The sequence below is a fragment of the Athene noctua genome, chromosome 3 (assembly GCF_965140245.1).
Source record: "Athene noctua chromosome 3, bAthNoc1.hap1.1, whole genome shotgun sequence".
Taxonomy (NCBI): Eukaryota; Metazoa; Chordata; class Aves; order Strigiformes; family Strigidae; genus Athene; species Athene noctua.
The window spans coordinates 2,530,097-2,554,263 of record NC_134039.1 but is presented as its reverse complement, the minus strand read 5'-3'; the positions used below and the strand labels follow the sequence as shown (position 1 = coordinate 2,554,263).

Here is a 24,167-nt window from a genome sequence, read left to right as displayed (position 1 = left end):
CAGATCTGAAAAATATGACAAATGAAAATAATAAAAGAGTGCCTCAACAATGAAAATATATATATTTGATCATGTGTTATCAATTAGCAAGACTCAAGCAAAAATAATTGATTCGACAAACCTCAAAATGAATCAGCTGCAAACCATAAACAACTTTGTAGACTACATAATAAAAGTTTTCTTGAAGGTGAAGGGTAAAATGATAATGATACCATACATTATGTAGAGAAACAATGCGGGTGACGTTGTGGCAGAGAAGGACTGCGTTTGACATCATTCACAAAGTGAAGCAGGCAGGTTCTCCTAGATGGGTGGCAATAAAACCCTGAGAGCATAGCAGACTCTTCTATCCCTCTGACTGTGAAGCCAAAAATCATAGTGACCGTGAGGCACACCTGGCTGGCTACAGAGAAGAGATAATCACTAATAAACACAAACTTCTCCAAAAATAGCTTTAAGCAACTTTTTCAGACATAAAACTACCACAACGTTGATGTCCAAAGTCTCAGGCTCTTCCAGCTTGACAGTGGCATAAATCAATAAACATCTACCAGGAGTGAAGCCCCTGGTGCCTATCAAACACTCTATCACCTCCTGGTGTTTCCACCTGAGTCTGGAGCTGAGTGCTGCCACTGTCTCTGCCTGGGAACACAGACCACCTTTTTGTTCTGTTTACCCACAGTACCTTAGCAGAGCAGCTTCCTCTTTTAAGCATTCTTGCAACATTAATAATAAATAATGTTATTCCCAATGTAACTCCGAAAAGACTTTACACAGTGCTAAAGGCATGGAATTCTCATATGGAGACGCGCTGTTTCTGGCCCAGGAATTTGCTTCACTTGCTAAGGGCTCTGGGCAGGGGAAACTCTTCATTTTGAAAGGAAGATTTATTGTGCAGGTTGAGTTCCAAAAAGAAATGGCAGCTGTTTCCAGCCGCTGTGAGTTTAACCACATCACAAGAAAATGGATGAATGGGCAAAAAGCTGCTGCTATGACAGCCAAAAGGTATTATTCATTAAAACACTACACTCATATTTACTGAGTCATGAAGACACAGAGAAAAATACTGTCGTTGTCCAGAGTGATAATACAATGAGGTGTACTCGTGTGTGGGACCAGCAACCACAGTAAGAGGTTGTAGAAGTGACTGGACATTGAGACTGGAGTCTTGTTGCAACTTGAAGGTAACTAAGAGTAGCCAGATAGATCTAAGGAATTCATGTGCACTTCAGACAGGCAGCTGGCTCCCCGGCGGTGTAGGATGAGAAAGGGAGAACATCTCCAGTTCCAACTGTCCCATATTCAGCAAGCAATGCTCACACAGGTGGCAAGTCCCTCAAGAACCACAGAGGCTTTGGGGGAAGGATCCAAAAAAAACCCCAGAACTGTCAGCTTGTTTCTAGGACACACGGCAGATATGAGAATGTCAGTGCTTGTGTGGAAACCCTCCTTGATTACTATGAACGTGCTTTCAATGGTTGGGGAAAGGTCAAGGGGACAACTCGATGAGGCAGCTTGTTCTTCACACGAACAAAAGAAAAGGCAAAAGAAACTCTAGCAGTGGGCTTGCCTTGGGGGAAGGACTGAATCCGAGATGCCGTTACGTTACTACTATTCTAAGCAGAGGATTCCAAACCAGCACGTAAACTCGTGTAAACCCTGTTGGGGAAAGTACTCCCATCCAATCTGTTCTGTGTTGCACGGTCTTTGCACCGGAACTAGACAAAACCATTCTTACTCAGTAACTTCATCAGACCTGCTCACTTCACAAGGTATTTTTCCCTCGCACTCAACTGCTAACCTTGCAAACCCAAGCTGAAACACGCAGGGCAAACAGCTCCAGCTGGCAGGAGGTAACAGGGGCTTGTACCCCCACGAGGCCCCGGGTTTTTTTAAAGCACTCCAAGTCAGATGATCAACACTGTCCAATGCTGTGCTGCACTAGACAGTCAAAAGACCCCAACTGGGGTTTAAACAACCACATAATAATGTAGCTCCCACTGCATTTCGGTGTCTAAATAGGAAGCAAGTTCTTTTGAAAATCTGTAACCAAAAAGGCATCCTGTGCCATATTCTCACCTGCCTAGACCTCAGCAAGCACAAAGCCTGGTTTTGCTCTGAGCAGTAGGAACAAATGTACAAAATCAGAGTCATCACCCTCATGTGCCTGCAAAGGGAATTATGCTCCCTCACTGTTTGTTCTGGCTCCAGTTACACCAGCAATTAGGAGTAGAATTTGGCCCTTTTGTGTCAGAAATGGCATCATAAAGTGATTGTGTGTTTCTGTAAGTTCTCACGCCTCTCACAAAATACGCGCCTTTACTCATTTCTGATTTACCATCACTGATTTACATCTGATTAACATCACTACTATTTTCTTGATTACATATCAGTTAGGCACAAAAGCTAGATGAAGTATTAGCAAGCTTTTTCAGTTCCTACAAAGTCCTAAAGACTGTCTAAAATGGCAATCTTTAAAAGAATACATTACATTTACAGCAGAATCGCAATTCACATTAATCAAGCCATCATTAAATCATCAAGATTCTCGCTCCTAGATTGTTCAGTAAACTTGGTTTCCTGTTTTTCCTGCCTCTGTTTTGTCTGTAACTCTTCTGACTCTTCAAGTATTTCCTAAATTGGGATATGAGTCCTATCTGTCAATTCTTCTGCGTAAGAGACTGCTTTCAATGCCAATATAAATGCAAAACTCAGAAAACATGGACAGACTTGCCTGCAAGACACATTTTTTCCATAATAAAGATGAATCCAACACTTCTACAATTACCACGGTTAAATCACTTTGCAATCCATTTGAAAAGATAGAGGGGAGCAGTGTAACGTGTTTTAAATACAAAGTCCTCTGTGAAACTGCCCCTCAAACTACCAGTCACTGTTAACTCCGCAAATTAAATGTAACAAGTGCACTTAACAGCAAAAATAATGCAAACTACCACTGACATAAAAAATACCAATGGCCCAACTATGTGAGAGATTCCGTATAACCAAAATATTACTGTGCAAATCATTTTAACATTTAACTTCATTATTTCATTTGCTAGGTTACGTAATAGAAATCTGTATCCTATTACATGTCAGTAGAATTAAGAAATCTACTTATTAACTGAAGGTTACTATATTCTATGGTCAAATACATTTGACAGAAGTTGGACACCATGTAGCTAGGAATCTCTTTGACTTAAGCTTTAAGTTCCTCCACACAACAATTCAGCTGTGGGACAATTATTTGTGTGGCACCCCACAGGAGAAACAGTTTTAAAAGGCTGTTGTACACACATACATAGGCACATATTCAATCCATAGGTGATTCATGTACAGGATCTCTTATGTTTCCTGATAAACTTTTGCCCAAGGATTTGGACCATTTCTGGGCTAGATTCACAATCCGTATAAACTGAAGAAGCTTTGCTGACATTCGTGGAGCCACACTGAGATGTACTGACTGTAGGCAGAGTCCCAGCCCGGTGAGTAGAGCACAGGGGAAGAACTTCTGACTGAGTGACAGTACATGTCAAACAGATTAGAGCTGGGTGACTCCATGCTAGACCAACAGCCAAAAACTTGAAGGATTTAATGGAAGAAAAGTAGGTGCTCAGAAGGTACTCTCCAAGGCTAGATGTGGATTTCAAAGTCTTGGATTTAAGAGCTTGGCGCTTCATCTTCTAAATCAGCTTTCATACCTGTCATTCCCATAGTTTTACAATAAAATATGAACTGCAGTTTAATATATAATACATAACGATATACCTGCATTCTCTGGACTCGGATATTAATGGCAGAGAGGTACACATTCTGTTTTTGTTTGCCCATTCAATACCCTTGTCACAGCATTCTTCCATTGAAAGATCTGCAGAAACGAGGAAAGAAAGAAAAACATGACAACGTATTTGATACAACCTTAGTAAAGGGTATTCCATCTGCCAGTTAAAAAAGAAAAACAACCCAAAAACCCAGAAGAGAGAGTCAGTTCATTCTCCCCTCCCTAACCTACTCACAGAATAGTGCCCCCACCCAAAAGGCAGCCACGGCCAAACAAACCATCCGTTAGCACCTTGCAATAAGCCCAAGTGCTGGAGGTATTTTCTCCTCGGTGAAGCAGTTTCCCTTAACCTTCCACATAAAGACACAGCCTAAGGACTGATACTCCAGCAGCAAACAGTTCAGAGTCCCGCACAATAAAAGGCTCTGTTGGATTGTACCCCTTTATTATCAAAAGCAACCTTTTAAAATCCTGAAGAATACGGGATAAATCAAGTAAGTCTCTGATATGAAAGACAAAACTTAATTTGCAGAACTATTTTTTTCCCTGAGGCTACTATCCAATTAATCTGTTTTGCTCAGAAGTGTGTCTGTAAATGCAGAAGTATTGCCCAGAGAGACAGAAATGTATATGGTATTTTGATCGCTTAACATATGAAAGAAAAATTAATATAGATACCAACTTACACCGGCCCTGAAACTAAGGGAAAAAGCACACTGAAGATAATTATTTGTGCAGTCTCTAATTTAATTTTTGCAACAGTCTCTAATTTAATAAAACTAAATACTGTTAATGAATTGACAAGCGCTACAGGTTTGCTTCATATCCCCAGTGCAAAAGTTCACTGCACAGCAGGTGTATCAGAACTTGGAATAAAACATGAGTCACATTTTCCTATTAATTATCTCGTAGTCCAGATACTGAACAGCTCCTTGTATGATAAATATGCAATCTGTGTCAAAAACCCATCTGATTATCACGAGGGACAGCTTTCTAATGCTTTCTCTTTGTTTCCCAAGTTTTTTTGACTGATGGCCCTGCCAGGCTGCACCCCTGAGTGCTGAGGGAGCTGGCTGGTGTCACTGCCAGGCTACTCATGATTATCTTTGAGAGGTTACGGTGAATGAGAGAAGAACAGAAGAGAACAAATGCTTCCCTGTCTTCAAGGACAAGAGAGAAGATATGGGAAACTACGGGCTGGTCTGGGACAGTGATGGAGGAAATCCTCCTGGAAACAATGTCCCAACACATGAAGGACAGGAAGGTGATCGGGAGACGTCAGCTTGGATTTATGAAGGGAATATCATGCTTAACTAGCCTCACAGCCTTCTACAACGAGCTGGCTGGCTCGGTGGATGCAGGGAGAACAGTGGATGGGGTTTACCTTGAGATCAGTAAGGCTTTTAACACCATCTCCCTGTTCTGCTGATCGAGGATGCCCATTAAACTCAGACACCAGAGTGAGAAGAGTAGGCTCATTTTACTGCTGATAATTAAAGGATATAACTAAGTACTACAGAAAATAAGCAGTAAGGAAAAAAAATAAACACGGAATAGTACAGTTACTTATTACTACGTATAGTTAGGCAAGGCAATGCACCTAATCATTTCTAAACAACGGGGAGAACAGTAGTGAAGAAAGATCCCTCACCACTTGCATCCGTTACCATCATCTAGATCTGCAAATGCTGGGCAGCCCCGGATGCAGCGAGGATTTGGAGAACCTGTCCCTGCACGTGGGAAATCCTACGAGGTGCATCCACCCATAGGTGAGGCTTCCAGAGTCGCTGCAAGAGGGTCCAGCCTTCTATACCCCAAAATCAGCAAGTCATAATGACTGGCATTCTTGTTTTGAGCTGAAACATCTGGTTTCATCCTCCTGTTGGATTCCACCCAAAGCCTGGCCAGGGCTCAGGGGGGAGAACCAAGGGAGTTTCTAACAAGACCAAACAACTGGAGATCTCAGCCTTGAAGAAGGCTAAACAAGGGCAGTTGGATACATTCTCACAGCATTTCAGCCTCACTACTGATTACATTTTGTCTAAGCTACACCTTTCACTAGTGAGCACACATATTAATGATCAGATACTAACAATTAACAGCAATGGTAATATAAATTTTACTAATTAACAGATACTAATAATAGATAGCATTCAGTTGTGAGGTTCATTTAGAGGTCAGCTTTGTTTCAGCACTACACTCGCACAGCACCGTCGCAGACAAGCTGACCATGTACAGGTTGGGTAAGTGGACAGTGAGGTGGACGCTGGGAAGGAGTTGCACCCTCAACACGTTCACAGATGATACAAATCTGGGAGGAGTGGCTGAGGCAGCAGATGCTTGTACTGCCATCCAGAGGGACCTCAACAAGCTGGAGAAACAGGCTGATGGGAACATCACGAAGTTCAGCAACGAGAAATGCAAAGTCCTGCACGTGGGATGGAATAAACCCTACACGCCAGCACACACTGAGGGCTTATCAGCTGGAAAGCAGCTCTGCAAAGAAGGCCCTGAGTGTCCTGGTGGACACCAAGCTAATCACCACCCAGCAACACACTTTGGCAGCAAAGAAGGCCAACACCATCTTGGGCTGCACTAGAGAGAGCACTGGGGGAGGGAGGGGATCCTTCCCCTCTGCTCAGCACGGATGAAGCCACATCTGGAGCACTGGTCCAGTCCTGGGATCCCCCGTTCAAGAAAGGTATGGACTTGTTGTAGTGAGTCTAGTGCAGGGCCACCAAGAAGATTTATGCACTGGAATATCCTTCATGTGAGGAAAGACTGAGAGAGCTGGAGAAAAGAAGGCTTGGGTTGGATCTGACTGATGTTTATAAATACCTGACAGGAGGGGATGAGGAAGAGGGAGCCAGACTCCTCTCAGTAGTGTCCACTGACAGGACAAGAGGCAAGTGACACAAATTATACCACATGAAGTTCCATCTAAACATAAGAAAACACTTCTTTACTGTCAGAGTGTTCAAACACTGGATGATCTCAAGAGGTCCCTTCCAACCTAAATGATTCTGTGACTGATTACTTAATGAAAAATAAATAAGACTCATCTGTAGGTAGCTGTGCTGCACAGAGGAAGACAAATCTCATTTCCTTCTTTTTGATGGAGAAGCTGAAGTACAGAAGGATGAAATTACTTGCCCAAATTACACAGCAAGTTGGTGGCAGAACAGGGAGTACACACCAGATCATTCCCAGACCATCTCTCTCCACTGGATCATAAAATACCTCCCATGATTATCTTATTCTTAGTTTTGCTCCACGCACACCTAAAAGGAGCAGCATTACATTCAAGACTATCCATCTTCCTGCAGAGTCTCGTAAGGACAAGCATCTGTCTCCTTTGGCTCTTCCTATACCAGTTACAAAGCCATCGTTCCCCAGGTGCTCCTGACGTGTGGGGCTTACAGCCTCCTTCCGTCTGCCCATGTATCCACCTCCTAACCTGTTGCAGTTATCAAAATAAGCCTAAATATTATTTAACATGTTCAAAAAAACACTGTGACGTGCATCAGAGAGTTTACATGAGTACCTCGACTGGCAGATCCTCATTTTTTCCCAAAAGTAAAAGCAGCTGAAAGCAAGTAGAGAAGATAATGCCCTCCAGTAACTCAGTTTTTTTGCAGGGAACAACCTATATTCTCAACTAATGACTATAATCCAACATCTTAAAGCAAAGGAAAAGTTAAATGAGATTTTAGGATGCATCCGTCATCTTAAGGTAGCTGCTCTTAAGACAGTTATCAATTCTACAGTGCAAAGTTCTGAAGTACTGAGCATAATTCTGGCTATCCCTCTATAGGAAAGATTACTTCAAAATGGAAAATGTGGAAAGAAAGGCCGGGAGGATGGTCAAGGGAATCAAAACCCTATTATATGAGGAGAAACTGGAAGAAATAGACCATTTGAAGCCTCAATAAGTAAAGCCTGTGAGAGGATGTGGTTCCTGTCAACAAATATTACAGCAGTAAACAATAATCAGAATTATGGGATCAAGTAAACCAAACTCTTTTTTTATAAGAAAATCATTATATTTATAAATGGAATTATATTAAATGTCAGTTTATAACAGAGCTCTGTACTCTGTGACCCAGGTCACCCTTCTAGTCTTACATACCCAAAACAATGGTCAAAATTCTGTCATTCTGAAGTCAAGGCAATATTCTCTTGAATTCCTCAGTGTGTCCAGAACTCATGCCAGTGTCTGAAAGCTAACTGTAGTTTATAACGCTACAGAGGAAATCAGTCTTGTAAATAAATATCTGCCTGTGGTGCAAGACATGAATTTGTGTCTGATCTCTTCTCTGGGAATAGGGACCCTGTCTGACAGCGTATTGCTAACAAACATTGTATGCATCAAATTTCATACAATGTGTTACAAATAACCATACTTTTAGGGCTGTTGTCTGCAATCAATCTTAACTGTGTTGAAAAACGATACACATTTAACTGAAGTGCAGAGCTGGCTGCAGGTTTTTGCAGGGCTTTGTACAAACGGGTCTTCAGCCAAGTTCCTCCTCAGGAGGACAATCTCTGGCTCGGGACACCAGTTCTTCCCTCCCAGCTCTGGCAACACACCTCTACTCCAACCAAGTAACTCAAGAATTCAAAGCAGGCCAAGCTAAGCAAGCTCGTCTGTAGGAGTGCATCCAGACAGAGAAGGATTTCGGATAGCTTTTTGAGGGAGAACTGTGGTCCAGGCTCATTGTTTTGGTGACATCACAATTCATATCCTCCAAAGATCCTGCCAAAAATCTCTTGAGAATAAAGGGAAGTGAAAAACAAGCAGTAAAAAAAGGACTCCACCCTCAAGGCCATTCTTCTACAACATAACAATAAACCAGTGAAAAACATTTTCTCTAGCTTGGCTTTGCAGTTTGCTTTTAGAAACGGTCATTCGTGGACAAATCTCTTTCAAAATCTTAGAAAGTGAGTGTCTCACACTTTGGGTGTCAACTCCGGATTGCACTAGAATCGATTTTGACTGTTTTGGCATCCGGAGTTGTTAATGAGTATTTAGAAACAGGACAGTCTTATCGTCTTCTAACTGTATTTTTCCAGTGCTGTGAGTTCAGCTGTAGGTGTGCATATTCCTGTGGCTCCCGGTCGGAAAATCTTCAGGCAAGTAGTTCATACTGAAGCTGCTTGTGCCTCCTTACACCCTCTTCTGGGGACTGACATCATAGGGAGGCCATGGTCTCTCTTCAGTTTCTCGTAACTATAAGTTAGGGTGTCTGAAAGGAAGGGGTAGTGGGAAGCAGATGGGAGAAACTATTCTGATTATAACATCTTGAAAAATCTTACTTACTATGCAGAAAGTGATGGTTCTTTTTCCTCTGACTGTGACCACGTGCAGTTGATGGGCTCGTGGCACCCCTCAGAGCTGGAGTGCCAGAGATGATCCAGCAAGAATTCCAGTACTGCTCTTCTGAACCTGGTGCCCCTTCAGCTGCCAAGTGCATAATGTTTCATGCAAATCAGCCAGAGAAATCTCATGACAAAACACTTCTGGGAAAGGCTGACAATATTGTCTGTGTTCAAGTGAAATGTGCCCTTTTATTTGGAGGTCGAAACCCTACAGGGAAGCTGTAACATACAGGAATACACAGTCTGGTCCATTTTGTAAGTTTGAAGCAACTGTTCAGTTTTTTGGTATCACGAGACAGAAAAATATGAAGATAAACCAGAGATTTGTTAGGATGGTAGCATGTTTCCTTCCTTCTCACTCAGAGATAGTAACTGTGCATGCTAATTGACTAATTGAGAAAAAACCAAGTCTATTTTGGACAAAATCAATGGCAGCTTTTATCACTATTTTGTCCCTGTCAAAACAACCCACAAACCATGTGCAGCAGGGCATCCAGAAGAACCTTGAGTCACGTTAGGATGGTAACAGTGACGATGCCTGTCCTGATGTTAAGGTGGCACATGTAGTATTCTGAGAGAGACTTCAGGAGGAAGAGGACAGGAGAAACACAGCTGGAACTCAGATCTCTAATTCTACAAAAGCCGTCACGAAGTAGACCTATCAGATAAGAAGTGATTAAAGGTCACACAAATTCAAACATTTTGTGCACATGATGCTTTCATGTGCGAGCTCTGAACTATGCTTACATAGACAAAATGTGCACGAGCATATGGTTGTTTTAAAAAAAGGTAGTTTCCTAATCTTAACAGGATTGCCATACGGCGTGGGAGTTCAAAGCAAGAAATGTGGTTAAAATCTGTATAACCTTAGACTTCTGTGATGTAATAATTGCTTATTCAGCTGTTACAGCGAATATTTTGTGCAAAAGGGAGATAAACTTAAGAATGTTACCCAAAAGCATGATTCCTGGAACAAGAAACCCTGAGTTCCTCTGGGAATTGTGCAAAAAATAAGCAGAAGTAAAAAGGACTGGATAATTGTCATGGCAGTAGCATTCCAGCTAGATCAAAAAGGGACAGATTTTTTTTTTAAGGAACAATCTACAAGAGCAGCTACTCTGTAGAGGTGCTGATGGTGGAAAAGCTGGTGTCCAACCCGGGATGAGATAGCTGTTCATTACTCAGTGCTGATCTACAGTATAGTTATAAAGCTCATGATAATATCAACCCAAAGCCACCTGAGCCTGGGCAGGCTTATCAAGCTAGTACTAGTAAAGCTTTCCAGTTGCTCAGTGCAAGAAGTGACGTGACCATCATATTCATTGACTTCCCAGCCCCCATAACCATAGCTGGGTATGGATTTGGAAGTCAGTCCGGGTCAGGGGATCAAAGTTACACCTCCTTATGAAGATTTTTCAATCTTTTAAGCACATTAATGGATTAAGTTTGTGCAATGCGGTGCAGGCCTTGCCCTTCACTCAATTTACTCCGCAAGAGCCTCAGCACTAAGGAATGTGAGAAAACAGAACATGATTATCACTTCTCAGCATATGCAGATACAGGCAGCAGATGGACTCTGTGAAAGCTCAGCGCTAGTCCAACACGTTTCAGTAACAGTATGTCATCCCGAATTTTTGGAACTCATGATTACAACAGACAGGCATTGGTTTAGGTTTCCAGTTAGAAAAAACACTTCCAACTTTCATCGCGCACTTATCTGACGAAACCTTTCTCGTCCTGTCAAGAAAACTCTCTCACTAGTGATGCTCATCCATCGAACTGTCAGCTGAAAAAAAAAACCAACACCAAGTCTACACACAGTATTTGAACTTCAGAAGGCCAGATTGGCCATCTGTATTATTCAGAGTCACGTTCTTTGTCTTCCAACCTCTCTTTACAGCTGCAGTCTCCTGACATCAAAGCAGAGCAACTGCGTGGCCCTTTGGCCAAGGCTTCGCTGCGGTACAGGTTCAGGGCAGACAAAGCATGCTTGGCCTGCTCTGCCACGCCAAACCATCTGTTGCCAAAACAATGACACCTGGCTGATATTAGGTGGACGAGTCAACTGCCTTTGTAGCAGGGATGGCAGTCAAACGCTCACAGCTGGGATCTGTAGTCTTGATTTTTTGGCTGTCCTTACAATAAGCTGTGGAAATGCTGTTTCTGGCAACGCAAATACACTTTGGCTGGCCACTCGAGGCATCAAATAGACCCAGAGACTGGATTAGACAAGAGGGAAACCAGCTGACTTCAAAGCTCCAACTGGTAATAGACTAACATGATAAGTACAGCCTTGTTGCATCTTGATACCGTGTGTAAGCCTAGGGATCAGGCACACAGAGTAGAGGAAAGGGTGAAGGAGACCTGAAACTATGACAGACATAGAACAGAAAACAGGCCCTGAAGCAAATGCTTGGGAGTAATGGAGCGATGCAGGAAAGCATTGCCATTCTCTATATGAGGTGATGTGTTTACTGGATCTCTTCAGACTGGAGTTGGGATGAAGATGTCCTTCCTCCATTTTATATGCAGAGAAAGAAGTAAACACTGAATGGGATCTTTTGCTGCAGAGACGTTCTTATTTACCTCAAGACCGTACATCAAACATGCCAATATACTGACGGGGTAGGATGGACAGAGCTGAGCTGTGCCATTAGTCACCTTGGGACAGTAAACTATTCTCAGTCCTTCCACTAGGTTGTTCTTACAGGTTCCCTCACAGAATATACCCGCTTGAACCTCGTAACAAATGCCTGAAACTTGGAGCCAGGACACCCCCTCTTGCGATAGCCCCAGCGGCACAAGCCAGGCGGCCATCTCCAGCACATCTGTTGCAGCCTGCAAGGTTGTGTTCATCACCAACTGTCCCTCCCCAGCACTGCTCTAGACTAGTCTGGCCTCAAAGAGGGTCTGTGATGACAGCACTTCCCTCCTTCAAGTGTGGAGGTCACACTGGGTCTTTACAGACCGACAGAAAATCACTCACAGTCCGTGTGCTCCTAAAAAATACATCCTCCTCTCCGAACGGGCTTAAAGGGTTGGAACCTTCACATTCAGACGGATTCTCAGCTGAGTGTGATTATTTCAGGATAGCTGAAGTCACTGAAGAAACCCAGTTAGGACACTAACTAAAGCAGCAGCACCCTAAAGGAAATGCTTGGTATGTTAGTGTGTTTTGTGGTTGGTTTTAAAACAGCCAACATTTTACTGGAAATCTTCTTCGGTCTGGAGAACACTCATTTATGGGGAATGTGGCTCTGGTAGCACCAGCAGTGGCCATCACACAATTAGGGGGATTTTTCAGATATGGCCAAACCTCGTTTTATGAGGTGTCTGTTTGCAGTTTATAAAAGCAGCTCTTAAAAGCCTTCATGGCAATTGCTGGTGATGAGGTAGCTGCTATGTTTGGCGATAAGAACAGGCCTCAGGGAGGCAACGCTATGTTGCAACATGCCTTATTTTCTCTGGTGGGGAAAGTGAGTGCCTTAATGTGGTTTTTTTTTTTATTTTGTCTCAGGTCTAATAAAAACAGCTTTCAAAAAAGTAGGCAACGGGCTACTAAAAAATTAGAAAAGACGACTCCAACTATTGCAAGACCGTAAGGCATCCCGTATACATATCAAAATACCACAAAAGATAGGGATGAAGGAGCCCCCAGAGGTAATCTTGTCCTACCCACTGCTGTCAGGCAGAACTGATAAAATTTGGTCAGTTCCAGGCAGTTTTCTATTTCATTCAAAACAGTATCAAGTGAAGCTGACTGCATAACCTCTCTAGGCAATGTGCTCTTGTGCTTCAATGTCCCTGATGACAGAGAATTTTTAATAATATATTACCTCACTGCCCACTCCAAAAAGCCATTTAAACCCATTCTTTTGTTATTACCTCTTACACATTTCAACAACCATCTGAAGACTGCTGCTTCATGCAGATGGCTTTTCTGTGAACAAATTAACTTGCATTTTTTAATCTTTTCAGACAGGGTATTTTTTTGATTTCTGTGAGGAGGCTGGAGTTCAAAAGATACTAAGACTAGAAGACTGGAGGCTGTTCTGAAGATTTCTAGAAGACATGAAGATATTGAGAGAAACTTAATACTGGAGTCTACCAAGTCAGCATCATGTAAACAGCTTAGTATAAGTAATGACTGTCCTAGACCTTACATCCTCATAAAAATATGAAAAAGAGGGTGCATTCACAGCTCTGATGGACACAGGCAGCCTAAAGAACCCAGTCTCACCAAGATGACATGGGGGGACCTACAAAAAAGACTCATCATCATCATCATCAGAACAGCAACTTCTCTTTCTGAGAAGCACATGCTAAATTTTGTCCTTCGCTCCTCCCTGTATGGAAAAATCATGCAAATAATGAAATTATTTCACAGGGTGTTGATAGCCTGAAGTGCCACTTTTTCCTTCTCATTTAAGAACAAATATTTATCTTCTCTTGGTTTCTTATTTCAAATCTTAAAAAGTTGTGTCATTAGGAAGTTTTATATAAGGTGTTACAATTAATCTGTTGTTAGTCCTGTTCATTTGCATAAAGGCCATGATCCAAAATGTACTGCAGTCAATGACAGTCTTCAGACAGATCTTAAAGAGCTTTGGATTGAGTCCAAGGACATGTATATATTCAAATTAAAGCAACTGAAATAGGAAGGATATGAGAATGCGACAGAGCAGCACATCTCAGTATCAAGCATACATATGCTCAAGCGTTCCTATATTTGCTGATGTAAAATGGTTGCAGGAGAAACATTTTCACACCAGGATTTCTCTGTTTTCATCTGACCAGAAAATTAGCAAGAATAACTATGTTTCTATATACTGCTTAAGGGAAACGTGTCTACTCTGTACGTATATTTATTGCTGACTATAAAATAAAAAAAGATGGACAATGATGAAAGACTCCGATATTCTACTATTGCCATAAAGAATAGTCTGGAAACGCTATGTAGATGGGACAAAATTTATAGCACAATGGGACAAGGTTCAAGTATGGAAGGAACCACAGACTACAGAGCAGGGAGAAAATAAAGATTCATTTTTGGATATATAATTATATAGCATTGATTTAGGGAAGATTTCCTTTTGGAGAAACTGTTACTAATACTCCCCCTTACATGGGATTTTCCTCATTATTTAAATTACTCTATACAGAACTGCAAATTGATATCTCACTCTTCCAGTTTTTCTTCCAAAATATTGATAATTAGAAGGACTCGGTACTTGAAATTCAGTCAGTCATAAGAGCTGGAAGATTGTAATATTTCAGAGATGTACTGCGGGTAGCATCTGTACAATATATCCTTCCAGCGCTTAGTAAATCCTAGGAAACACCCTAAAAAGCTGGAATATGCCAGACAAAGTATTTCTATATCCATACACTTACTCTGGCATTGATAAATTTACTAAGTTTGAAGTCTCAATCCAGATTTTGACTAGACTCAGAAGTGAACCTTTTAGCAGGGAACATCTCCCCTCCTTGTGCCGTCTGGGTCATTTGTGGGTGCTAGCATAATCCAGAACATAACGGACTTCCTCTACTTGTGTAGTAAGTACCCAAAACTTCATCAGAGAAGTCATTCAGCTTTTCCGAATGAAAATTTTCAGTTCCTTTGATTCACTGAAAAGGATTCGAATGGGAATTCATGCGAATCTAGAGATTCAGTTTCTCCTGAAGATCCAACAGCACAGAGTTGAAATCTAAAGGGCGATTTCTCAATACTTTTATGTCTAAAGTAGGTTATACTAAGTACAAAGCAGAGACAAAGTACTCGTGAGCGCTGAGAAAAAAGAAGTGTTACTTGTTTAAAAAAGTGAAAGGCAAGAAGCTTCATTAACTGCATTAGCCAAAGAGGTGCCAGCATATTCAGGAAAGCATTAGCACCGGAGATCCTTCTTTAGAGCTGTTGCATCCTGTCGATCAGAGAAAACTTCCAACACAACTTTTACTGGACCCTCCCAGTGTCTTGCCGGAGATGATTTCAGCAGGACAAGAATCCTCACCAAGTCTGATAAGAGGCAGGTACTGTCATGTTTTCCCCTACCACACACTCTCCCTGTGACTGGAAATGACCTGGTACATCAGCTTACGTAGGTACTACTACTTTGACTGTTCCTTCTCCGCTTACTTGACATTACTCTGAGCGTTTCTAAACTAATTTTTACTCACAAAATATTATGGCCGGTAATTCTTTACATTCTTCTAGGGCTCTTCACTGATCTGTACTGACCCTTTGCCTCCTTCACGTTCTGCCTTTTTGCTTCTTGTGCCCTTTTCCTCTGTTCTCCCTCTTGCTCCTGATGACTCCTTCACAGACTTTGTTGAGGACGATTTTTCTACTCTTTCTCACCCTGCAGTCTTCCCAGTCTTCTGCCTCCGTGTCTACATCTTACCTTGGAGCAATATTATCTGCTCTCCCAGTGACAATTTAACTATTAAAATCTCAACACCTGGCCTACTTTTTTCCATTGAATCTACACATGCTTGACATTTCCTGAGTGCTTTACAAAAACTTTTGCCTATTCTGGCTAAAATGACCTGCTTATTTTGTTCTTTCTCAACTTTACTAATTTCCATCACGTCAACCATCACTTTTTGCTACCTTTTTCACAAAAGCTTTTGTTCATTTATCTCTTTCGTACTAAACCACTCTATGCTACCATTAAAATTCTTGCCCATGCCCTGATGTTTTATTTGGATTTCAGCCCTCTCTTTCTCGACCTTCTCTATCCCACCCCCTTTTAGTCTCCACAGGTATTTTGCTACATCTAGTAAACCCATATTCTCTGTTTACTGGATTGATTTTGCCACCTACTTCTTTAGATCTATCCATAACTCACAAAACCAAACTTAAATTCTTTCATGGTCCCAGGTAACTCTATTTCTGTCAAGTCCCAGAAGGCTAAGACCCATCTTTCATTTCAGAAAATTTTAATAAAATTATTGTAGAACAAGTTGCTCTTAACTATTTATTAAAAACACATGTAAAGTTGATATGGGCAGAAGAGGCTGAAGTGCAACGATAGATAAATAACTTTTGAAAATCCATTGACCTGCTAATAGATAATGCCCGAAATCTGACAGAATAGTATAAATACACTGCAGTAACTTGATAAGCTAGTTTATGGATTTTCATCTTGGATTTCACTAACATGTCTGCTTTCAATTACACCGATGAAAAACAAGAGTTTAACATCTTGCCCTTCCCCTGATTGCAATAAAACGTCATGTTTGAAAACGGACTATTAAAACAAAACTCAACTGAAAACTAATTTAGAGATAGCACTCATATTTTAGAACTGTGTTTTTTGGTAGTATGAGATTTTGGGGGGAGATTTTATCTATGATAGCAAGCAAGAAAGCATAGAATTAGTCTTTTCTAAGTCCTACCTCCACCCGTATACTTCTTATAAATTGACTGCTATAAAAGCACATGTAAAAATCATAATCTTAAAATAAAACTCATTCCACAAAGTCAGTGGAACATTTTTTTTTATTACAAACTCTAAGCTCACCCTGAATAGACGTGCTTCCAGATGTTTAGTGAGTTAAACTGTCTGTGCCTGTAGCACCAAGACACGCCAAAGACGCAGCCAGAGGATGAAACTATTCATACACTGGCTGGGGATAACGGTGGGAGCAATTCACCTTCTCCAGTAGAAGGTAGTTTATAGCGTAAGGAAAAAAATCTTTTAAAAAATGCAATATTTACAATGAAACAAAGTTGCATTACAAAATTTAGCATGTTTTTAAGACCCTTACTCTTGCAAAGAATGAGGGCGTATCTATATCCATATGCACTGGGCAGTTCCCCCGAAGGCAGACCCTTATGATTTTTAAGGATAAGGACTTTAATTAATTGATACTGATGATTTGATGATTCACTAGTAAGGAAAAGCAATTGAGAAAACTGATGGTAACAAGCTTAGGGGGAAGCTTTATTTCAGAGATACACTGTCCTAGTAACTTGGTACTTGTATCACTAAAGCACTTTGGAGCTGGTCTTTGCCCCAAGGCCCCTTATCCCAGTCACAGAGAGGAACCCAGGCTCAGCCCTAAGAGCCTGCACTTAAACAACAGCATCTCACAAGCTAATTACTCCATTTGCCTGCAAAACACAGATGGCCACGTGAAATAATGCAGGGGAAAACCAATATCTTTCTTAAAGAAATTATAATTCCTAGTACTTTTAAATTATTAAATACAACTACTAGTAATTATTTCATCTGAGCGAAGTCTACTCCTCCAAAAGGTAGTGTCCTAAGCAAGGATCCTCATCTGTTTTCATACATTTACATCTAATTTTATCCAGTATACTGTTTTCAAAGCTCTAAGGATTTAGAAATTCTCAGTGAGAGTATGGATTTTTATTTGGGAATAAAACCCCAATATACCTTTTACTGCCAAATTTGGCTATACTTTGTGTTAAAAAACACGACTTTCAAAACCTGAGCTTCTATATCTAATTACCTACCATTTTTCTAAATAGTAAGTATTTAGAAATGTAAGTACAGAGATTACAAAATGAAATTCTTTGGTGTTTTACAGTAATGTTGAACGCTTAAAATGACTATGTCCATTCACTGTGATACATCAAAGCCACAGTCTTGCTGATGCACGCTGATGTCTGAGAGAATGTAGGAGTTATTTGGGGATTGTGGCACTAAAATGTTGCTTTTCCAATCTTCTGTGTTCTGTCCCTCCTCTTGAAAAGGAGTGGCTAACATCTCTCTATCAAAAAGCAAACATTTTGAAGGGTATCTGTGACAAGTGCTCTGCTATATGGAAATCTAAGAGCCAAAATACTCTAACAAATAATAAAATACAGTAAAAAATAATTTCCTTCACCGGCTTTTGACTGCCATTGTTAGGCCTAAACCTGAGACTGTATGTTTCTGAATGTTTCTAAGCCTGGCTTACAGCATCATCAGGCCTCGAGTGTGAACAGCCCCCTTGGGGTTACTCTAATAGAAAAGGCCACTTACCTGTTAGGGATGGTAAATTCACTATCACCATATGAAAAGGAGTTTCTCTGTCCTATCTTGGCAGTTATATTTGCATCAGATTGCTACACTGAATTAAATCGAGTGAATATCTTCTTTTTTAGACGGTATTAAGAACAGACTGTGGAAAGGGAGTCACGGCCCGGGTCCAGCTCCACGAGCAACCGCACCACATCATTCATAAACGTTTCCCATCTCCTGCATCCCTTGCTTCGCTACCCCTCCCGCCCCACCGAGATTTCATGCAACTATTGATCCTGTTTTTCCTTTTCTAGGGGTGTAAGTTGGTCTCCAGCGGATCAGAGCCAATCCTCCCCCGGGTTTGGGACCCTCTCACCTTCGCCGGGTGTCACTGAACCCGCCACCTTTCGCTGCTGGAGGGGACACACACACACACACACACACACACACACACACACACACCCCGGGCGCCCACCGCCCCGCCAGCTCCTCACTCCCGGGACACCGGGCTGTAAAGACCCCGCAGACACCCCCCCCGCCCCGAGGCTGGGTTGGGGGGTGCCCGGGCCGAGGACGGACCGACCTTCCGCCCTCCCACCCACCACGCCTGTCCCGGCGCACCCTCGGGTGCCCCCCCCGGAGCAGAACTAACCCGCTCGGGTGGCGGCAGCCCCGGGGGGGGGGGGGGGGGTGTACGGGGACGGGGGGGTACCGGGAGCCGCCGGCGGAGCCGGTGCACGCCACGCCTTTCCCCTCACTGGAACGTGGCAGAGGCGCTTTAAAGCCCGGCCGGGGGTACGGGGGGGGATGTACACCCCCCCCATCCACACACCCACCCACCCCGCCGCGGGGAGCGCGGCCCCGGCAGGCGGCCCGGGGATGGGGACGTGGGGGGGAAGGTCCCCCCCCTGCCTGCAGCCTCCCGGCCAGGCGGGGCTTCAGCGCTGCCCCGCAGCCCGCCGGGGTGCCCGAAGGCAGAGCCGGGCCCGGGGGCGCCGGAGGAAGGGGCAGGGGGGTGCTGGTGCACCCGCCTGCCGCCCGGCGATGGGCTCTCCCCCCGCACTTACCTTGGCCCCGGAGCGGAGGTACCAGCGCCAGGAGCAGGAGCAGGAGCAGCGGCCGGGCCCCGCCGAGCTGGTCCATGGGCCGCCCGCAGCTCCCCGCCGGCGGGAGCGCTGGCACGGAGCGGGGGCTTGGCTCTCCGGCAGCGGCCAACGGGCTCTCCCACTTTTTTTTTTTTTTTTTTTTTTTCCTTGCTGCTGCTGTTTCTGATGTTTATCCCAGCCGCCTGAGACCGGTTGAGAAAGAGCTCGCAGGAACACACACACACACACCCCCCAACTACTCCCCTCCCCACTCAGGGGGCTTCACAAAGATTGAATTCACCGCCGGCCCGCAGCGCGGAGCAGAGCTCGGAGGCAGAGACCCTGCGGCTTCTGAGACCCCAGCCTCTCTCCCCGCCACCCCCCTACACACACACGCTCTCTAAGTGACTCCCCTTTAGCTCGGAAAACTTTTCCAGCTACTCCGCGGCAACCTAGGGCCGGCGGGAGGGATTCCGTGAAGGAGAAATGCAGCGATTTCCCTCGGTGCCAAGTAGGAGAAAGCCACAAACAAAAGGCAAAGCGAAGCGAAAGAAAGACGGAAAGAAAGACGGAAAGAAAGAGAGAGAGAAAGAGAGAAAGAGAGAAAGAGAGAAAGAGAGAAAGAGAGAAAGAGAGAAAGAGAGAAAGAGAGAAAGAGAGAAAGAGAGAAAGAGAGAAAGAGAGAAAGAGAGAAAGAGAGAAAGAGAGAAAGAGAGAAAGAGAGAAAGAAAGAAAGAGAGAAAGAAAGAAAGAAAGAAAGAAAGAAAGAAAGAAAGAAAGAAAGAAAGAAAGAAAGAAAGAAAGAAAGAAAGAAAGAAAGAAAGAAAGAAAGAAAGAAAGAAAGAAAGAAAAGAAACCACCTAGCAGGGAAGGAAAGGTTGAACCTCGGGAGGGGAGATTTTCAACCCCCGTCCTTGGTCTTCCTGTGGATTTTACTCCAACCCAACCTCTGTCAATAAAAAGGGTTTCAAAAAGGAGAGGGATTCTAGAATCTTTCAATGAAATTCACTGGGGGAAAAAAATTCTCTTCTTCCCTCCCCCTTCTCTTAAAAAAGTCAGGATGAGAATTTCAACCCAAATGAAGGAGGCAGCTCTGCTCTATCTCTCTCCCCTCCCTTTTTTTTTTCTTTTTTTTTCCAAACCTCTGCTCTCTCTCTCTCCCCTCCTTTATTCTTCTTTTTTTTAAACCTGCTCTGCTCTATCTCTCCCCTCTTTTTTTTAAAAAAAAAAACAAACAAAAAACAAAACAACAAACCTGCTCTTCTCTCTCTCTCCCCTCCTTTTTTTCTTTTTTTTAAACCTGCTCTGCTCTATCTCTCCCCTATTCTATTTTTTTAAACCTGCTCTTCTCTATCTCTCCCCTCCCTTTTTTTTTTTTTTCTTTTTTTAAACCTGCTCTTCTCTATCTTCCCTCCCTCCTCCTTTTTTTAAACCTGCTCTTCTCTACCTCTCCCCTCCTTTTTTTTTTTTTTAAGCCTTATCTTATTTAAACGGGAACACAAATACTGATAGTGGTCAAAGGAAGCTGGAGTTGAAAGCATCCAGTTGGCTATGCTGTCGCCAAGATCTTTTAAGATAATGTGGGGGATAATATTTGCAGGCAAATGGGACTGGGAACAAATGGAGAGTTCATCACCCCTCTATACTTTGCCCTCGGTTTTACTCAGACAAACAGTTGGAAGTCAGTTTGTGTTTACTTGGCAGTTGTGCCACACGGACTCCGATTGTCACTACTCAATAACGCAACTTTTAAAGTATCAATCCTCAAAATATCCTACTGGAAAAAAAGTATTGAAGGCAGTTAAGAGTTGAAAATGTGCAGATTTTGTTCTGCACCAGGTTACTTGTTCTTCTCTTTTCTTACACAAGAACATAAAAATGGCCATGAGGCCAAGGGTCCAACCATCCCAGTAGCCTGTCTCCAGCGCAGGAACAGGGAGAACACGGCGGTATTTTCCTTTTGTTCCTTTTGAACCTGGCTCCACCCAACCTTCTCCCGGTGCCTCCTAACCCTACTGCAGGAAGAGACAGCAGAGAACTGACCCCTCTCCACACTCTCGATGCCCAGGTCATCTTTTTTTGACCGCTGTTTCTTTTTTGTTTGTTGGTTTGTTTTTTCCCCCTCTATTTTTCTGGGAAGGGGCAGCTGGAGAAGGGGAAGAAGGAGACACAGCTGACTTGATTTGGGGGTATTTTTTCCTTTCTTTTCCTACACATGCACACCTATTTCTGCCTCTTCTTTAAATGCCCTAACTCAGTTTATAAGGATTTTCCCTCAGTTACAGTGGGACCTTGGTGTTTCATCACAACCTCCAAGCTACTGTTTTTCACCTCCCAGACAGCTGCAGGAGGCAACTAACAAAGCTCACACCTTGTCTAAAGTTTGTGCCAGCTTAACTGAACCAGTGGAATCCCCTCTACAGAAACTCTGGCCTCAGTTCAACATTGGCTTATTTCACTTTACTTTAAAACCTCTCCTAATTGATTAAAGGTGGGTAGAAAGAAGTTCACCTGATTGACTAAAACTGTGTCAAGTCACACATAATAGCCTGTCCACACATGGAGTTACCCTGATTAACACCATGTGTGGACATTCTTACTCCAGAGTAAGAATTCCTCATTCCTGTTTAGCTTGCCACCACAAGCTATTTACCAGAAATGAGGCAAATTCAAGTAACAGATCAAGAAATATTTCTAGAAACCATCATGGCTGTGGTTATCTGCAGATCTGATAACAGTTTTTTTTCCTTGGTTTGGGTTTCCTGGGTGTTTTGTTTTTTTTTTTTTTTCATAATATTAATACACATTTCCAGTATCAATTGGCACTCTCAGCTGTAATCAGATTCAGTGGCCTTGAGTACATGTGATTCTAATTACTGACCCCAAGCTTTGTAGTGAGCTAAGCCACACACTTCAGGCTCAATTCAAAGGTCCTGGAAATCAATGGAAAGTAAGGGCTTATGAGAGGTAACATTTTGCATAACCACATTTTTTTTTCTTGCATCTGTTTGCAAAGGCCCTGTAATCCTTTGTGTAACTTTTAAAACAAACAAATTCTTTAATGGGGATTTTATTTTACTTCAGAAGAATAAAAATCATTTGCAGAAGCTCAGATTAATGAGTAATGACAGGGTAACAAATCATTGCGCGTCATTTCCAAGGGGCTAGTCGAGAGTGGATACATGCAAGAAGAGGGACAAAGGATTTAGAATTACTCTCACAAATCCATTACCACCTATGGCAGTGAACTAAGGTTCACTTGTCATTTGGCTATGTAGTTTCATGGGACCAGGAATTCCTGAGATGGCCTATGTAAGGACATCAACCTCTGCCTAACGAACAAAGTCCCAGCTGTTGTACCTCCCAGCATCTCTCTTTTACTGCAGCTTCCAAATCTTGATTTTATCTTTTTTTTTTTTTCCTCCACCCATCTGTCCCACAAATTGAGCAAAAGAGAGGGAAATTACCATATCATCTTCCCTGTTTTCAGGAAGAATGTTGCAAGGAAGAAAACAGATTCACAAGGATTTGGGCCCCTCACCCCAAAAAGGCCATTGAATGACTCATGCGTGGCCAGAGAAGGGCAACGGAGCTGGGGCAGGGTCTGGAGCACAGGTCTGCTGGGGAGCGGCTGGGGGAACTGGGGGGGTTCAGTCTGGAGCAGAGGAGGCTGAGGGGAGACCTCCTGGCCCTCTGCAACTCCCTGCCAGGAGGGGGCAGAGAGGGGGGGTGAGTCTCTGGAGCCAAGGCCCCAGCGCCAGGCCCCGAGGGAATGGCCTCAAGCTGCCCAGGGCAGGGTCAGGCTGGCTCTGAGGAAGGATTTCTGTGCAGAAGGGGCTGTTGGGCGTTGGAATGGGCTGCCCAGGGCAGGGGGGAGTCCCCGGGATCCCTGGAGGGGTTGAAGAGTCGGGCTGAGCCAGCGCTGAGGGATCTGGGGGAGTTGGGAACGGTCAGGGGGAGGTTAATGCTTGGACTACATGATCTTCAAGGGCTTTTCCAACCCAGATGATTCTGGGATTCTGTGAAATGAAATCTAACTATAGTTTACTAACGGGAAGCTCCTTAGGTCCTATGGCAAACAAATCAAGCTACATATTGGCTCTTGTTACAGAAACAGGCCCCACTAAAGATGCATAAAAAGGCCTCTTTTCCTTCTTAATAGGAAGAATACATCACTGACTGCTGCAAATGCACAAGGATTAAGAAAAGCCCATATGGATGTTATCATTTCCCACTGTAAAAATAAGACCCCAAACTCTACAGGAGGCAAATCCACAGCTATTGGAGTACAAATGACCCACTCGGCTCAGCTCCCAACACTGGGACGGGCAAAGTACAACTGACATTTGACTTCTTTCCTGGAAAAACCACTACCTGAGCCTTTTTTGAATTAGAATAATAAGGAAGACTCTGTCCAAAAGACGTGTCACATAACCATTTAATATTGGAAGCTGGGGAAATTTTTCGGTTTTAGCATTTTAATATTGGAAGAGGATTTTTAAGGTTTTTCAGTGCCATTCTAACTCTCTCTCCTGTCCTTCTGAACAGTACCAGCAGGTTTTCCCATTGAACTACAAGGCAACTTTGACAAAAAATACTTGTCAGGCTTTTCAGAGATGGATGCACCATAGTCCTTGGTTATTTGTCAAAACTGCTAATGGCATTACAGATAATAATTTTTTTGCTTGTGTCTAAATCAATCTAGTTTTTAATAGATCTCTGGGCTTGTATTTATGCTGAGCTTGCTATGTTCTCAGTGCTTTGTGCATCATCAGTGACCATCAAAGCACCTCAGGGTGGTGTAGCTTGTGGACACTTCCTACGCACCTACCGTACCCTTGCTAGGGGTTAGCTTGGAATAAAACCTCCCCTGAAATAAATCGGTTTGTCCCCCACACTGCAGGCTCATCTCCAGTCTCAAATCCCAAACTACTGACTATCCACAGCAAA

At 43.1% G+C, this 24,167-nt stretch overlaps 1 protein-coding gene across 2 annotated transcripts in view; it reads right to left on the bottom strand.

Moving 5' to 3' along the window:
- The window catches only part of FBLN1 (fibulin 1), an 81,800-nt gene extending 62,408 nt beyond the window's left edge, over positions 1-19,392 (bottom strand). The window contains exons 1-2 of one of the 2 annotated variants that reach the window (XM_074901191.1): positions 19,200-19,392; positions 3,769-3,868 (exon numbers count right to left, since the gene is read on the bottom strand). In XM_074901191.1, coding sequence (XP_074757292.1) covers positions 3,769-3,868; positions 19,200-19,275 — 176 coding nt within the window. In that variant the 5' untranslated portion in view covers positions 19,276-19,392. The remainder of the gene's footprint in view (positions 1-3,768; positions 3,869-19,199) is intronic. The other variant, XM_074901190.1, reaches the window with a different exon arrangement.
- Positions 19,393-24,167: the final 4,775 nt, after the last annotated feature.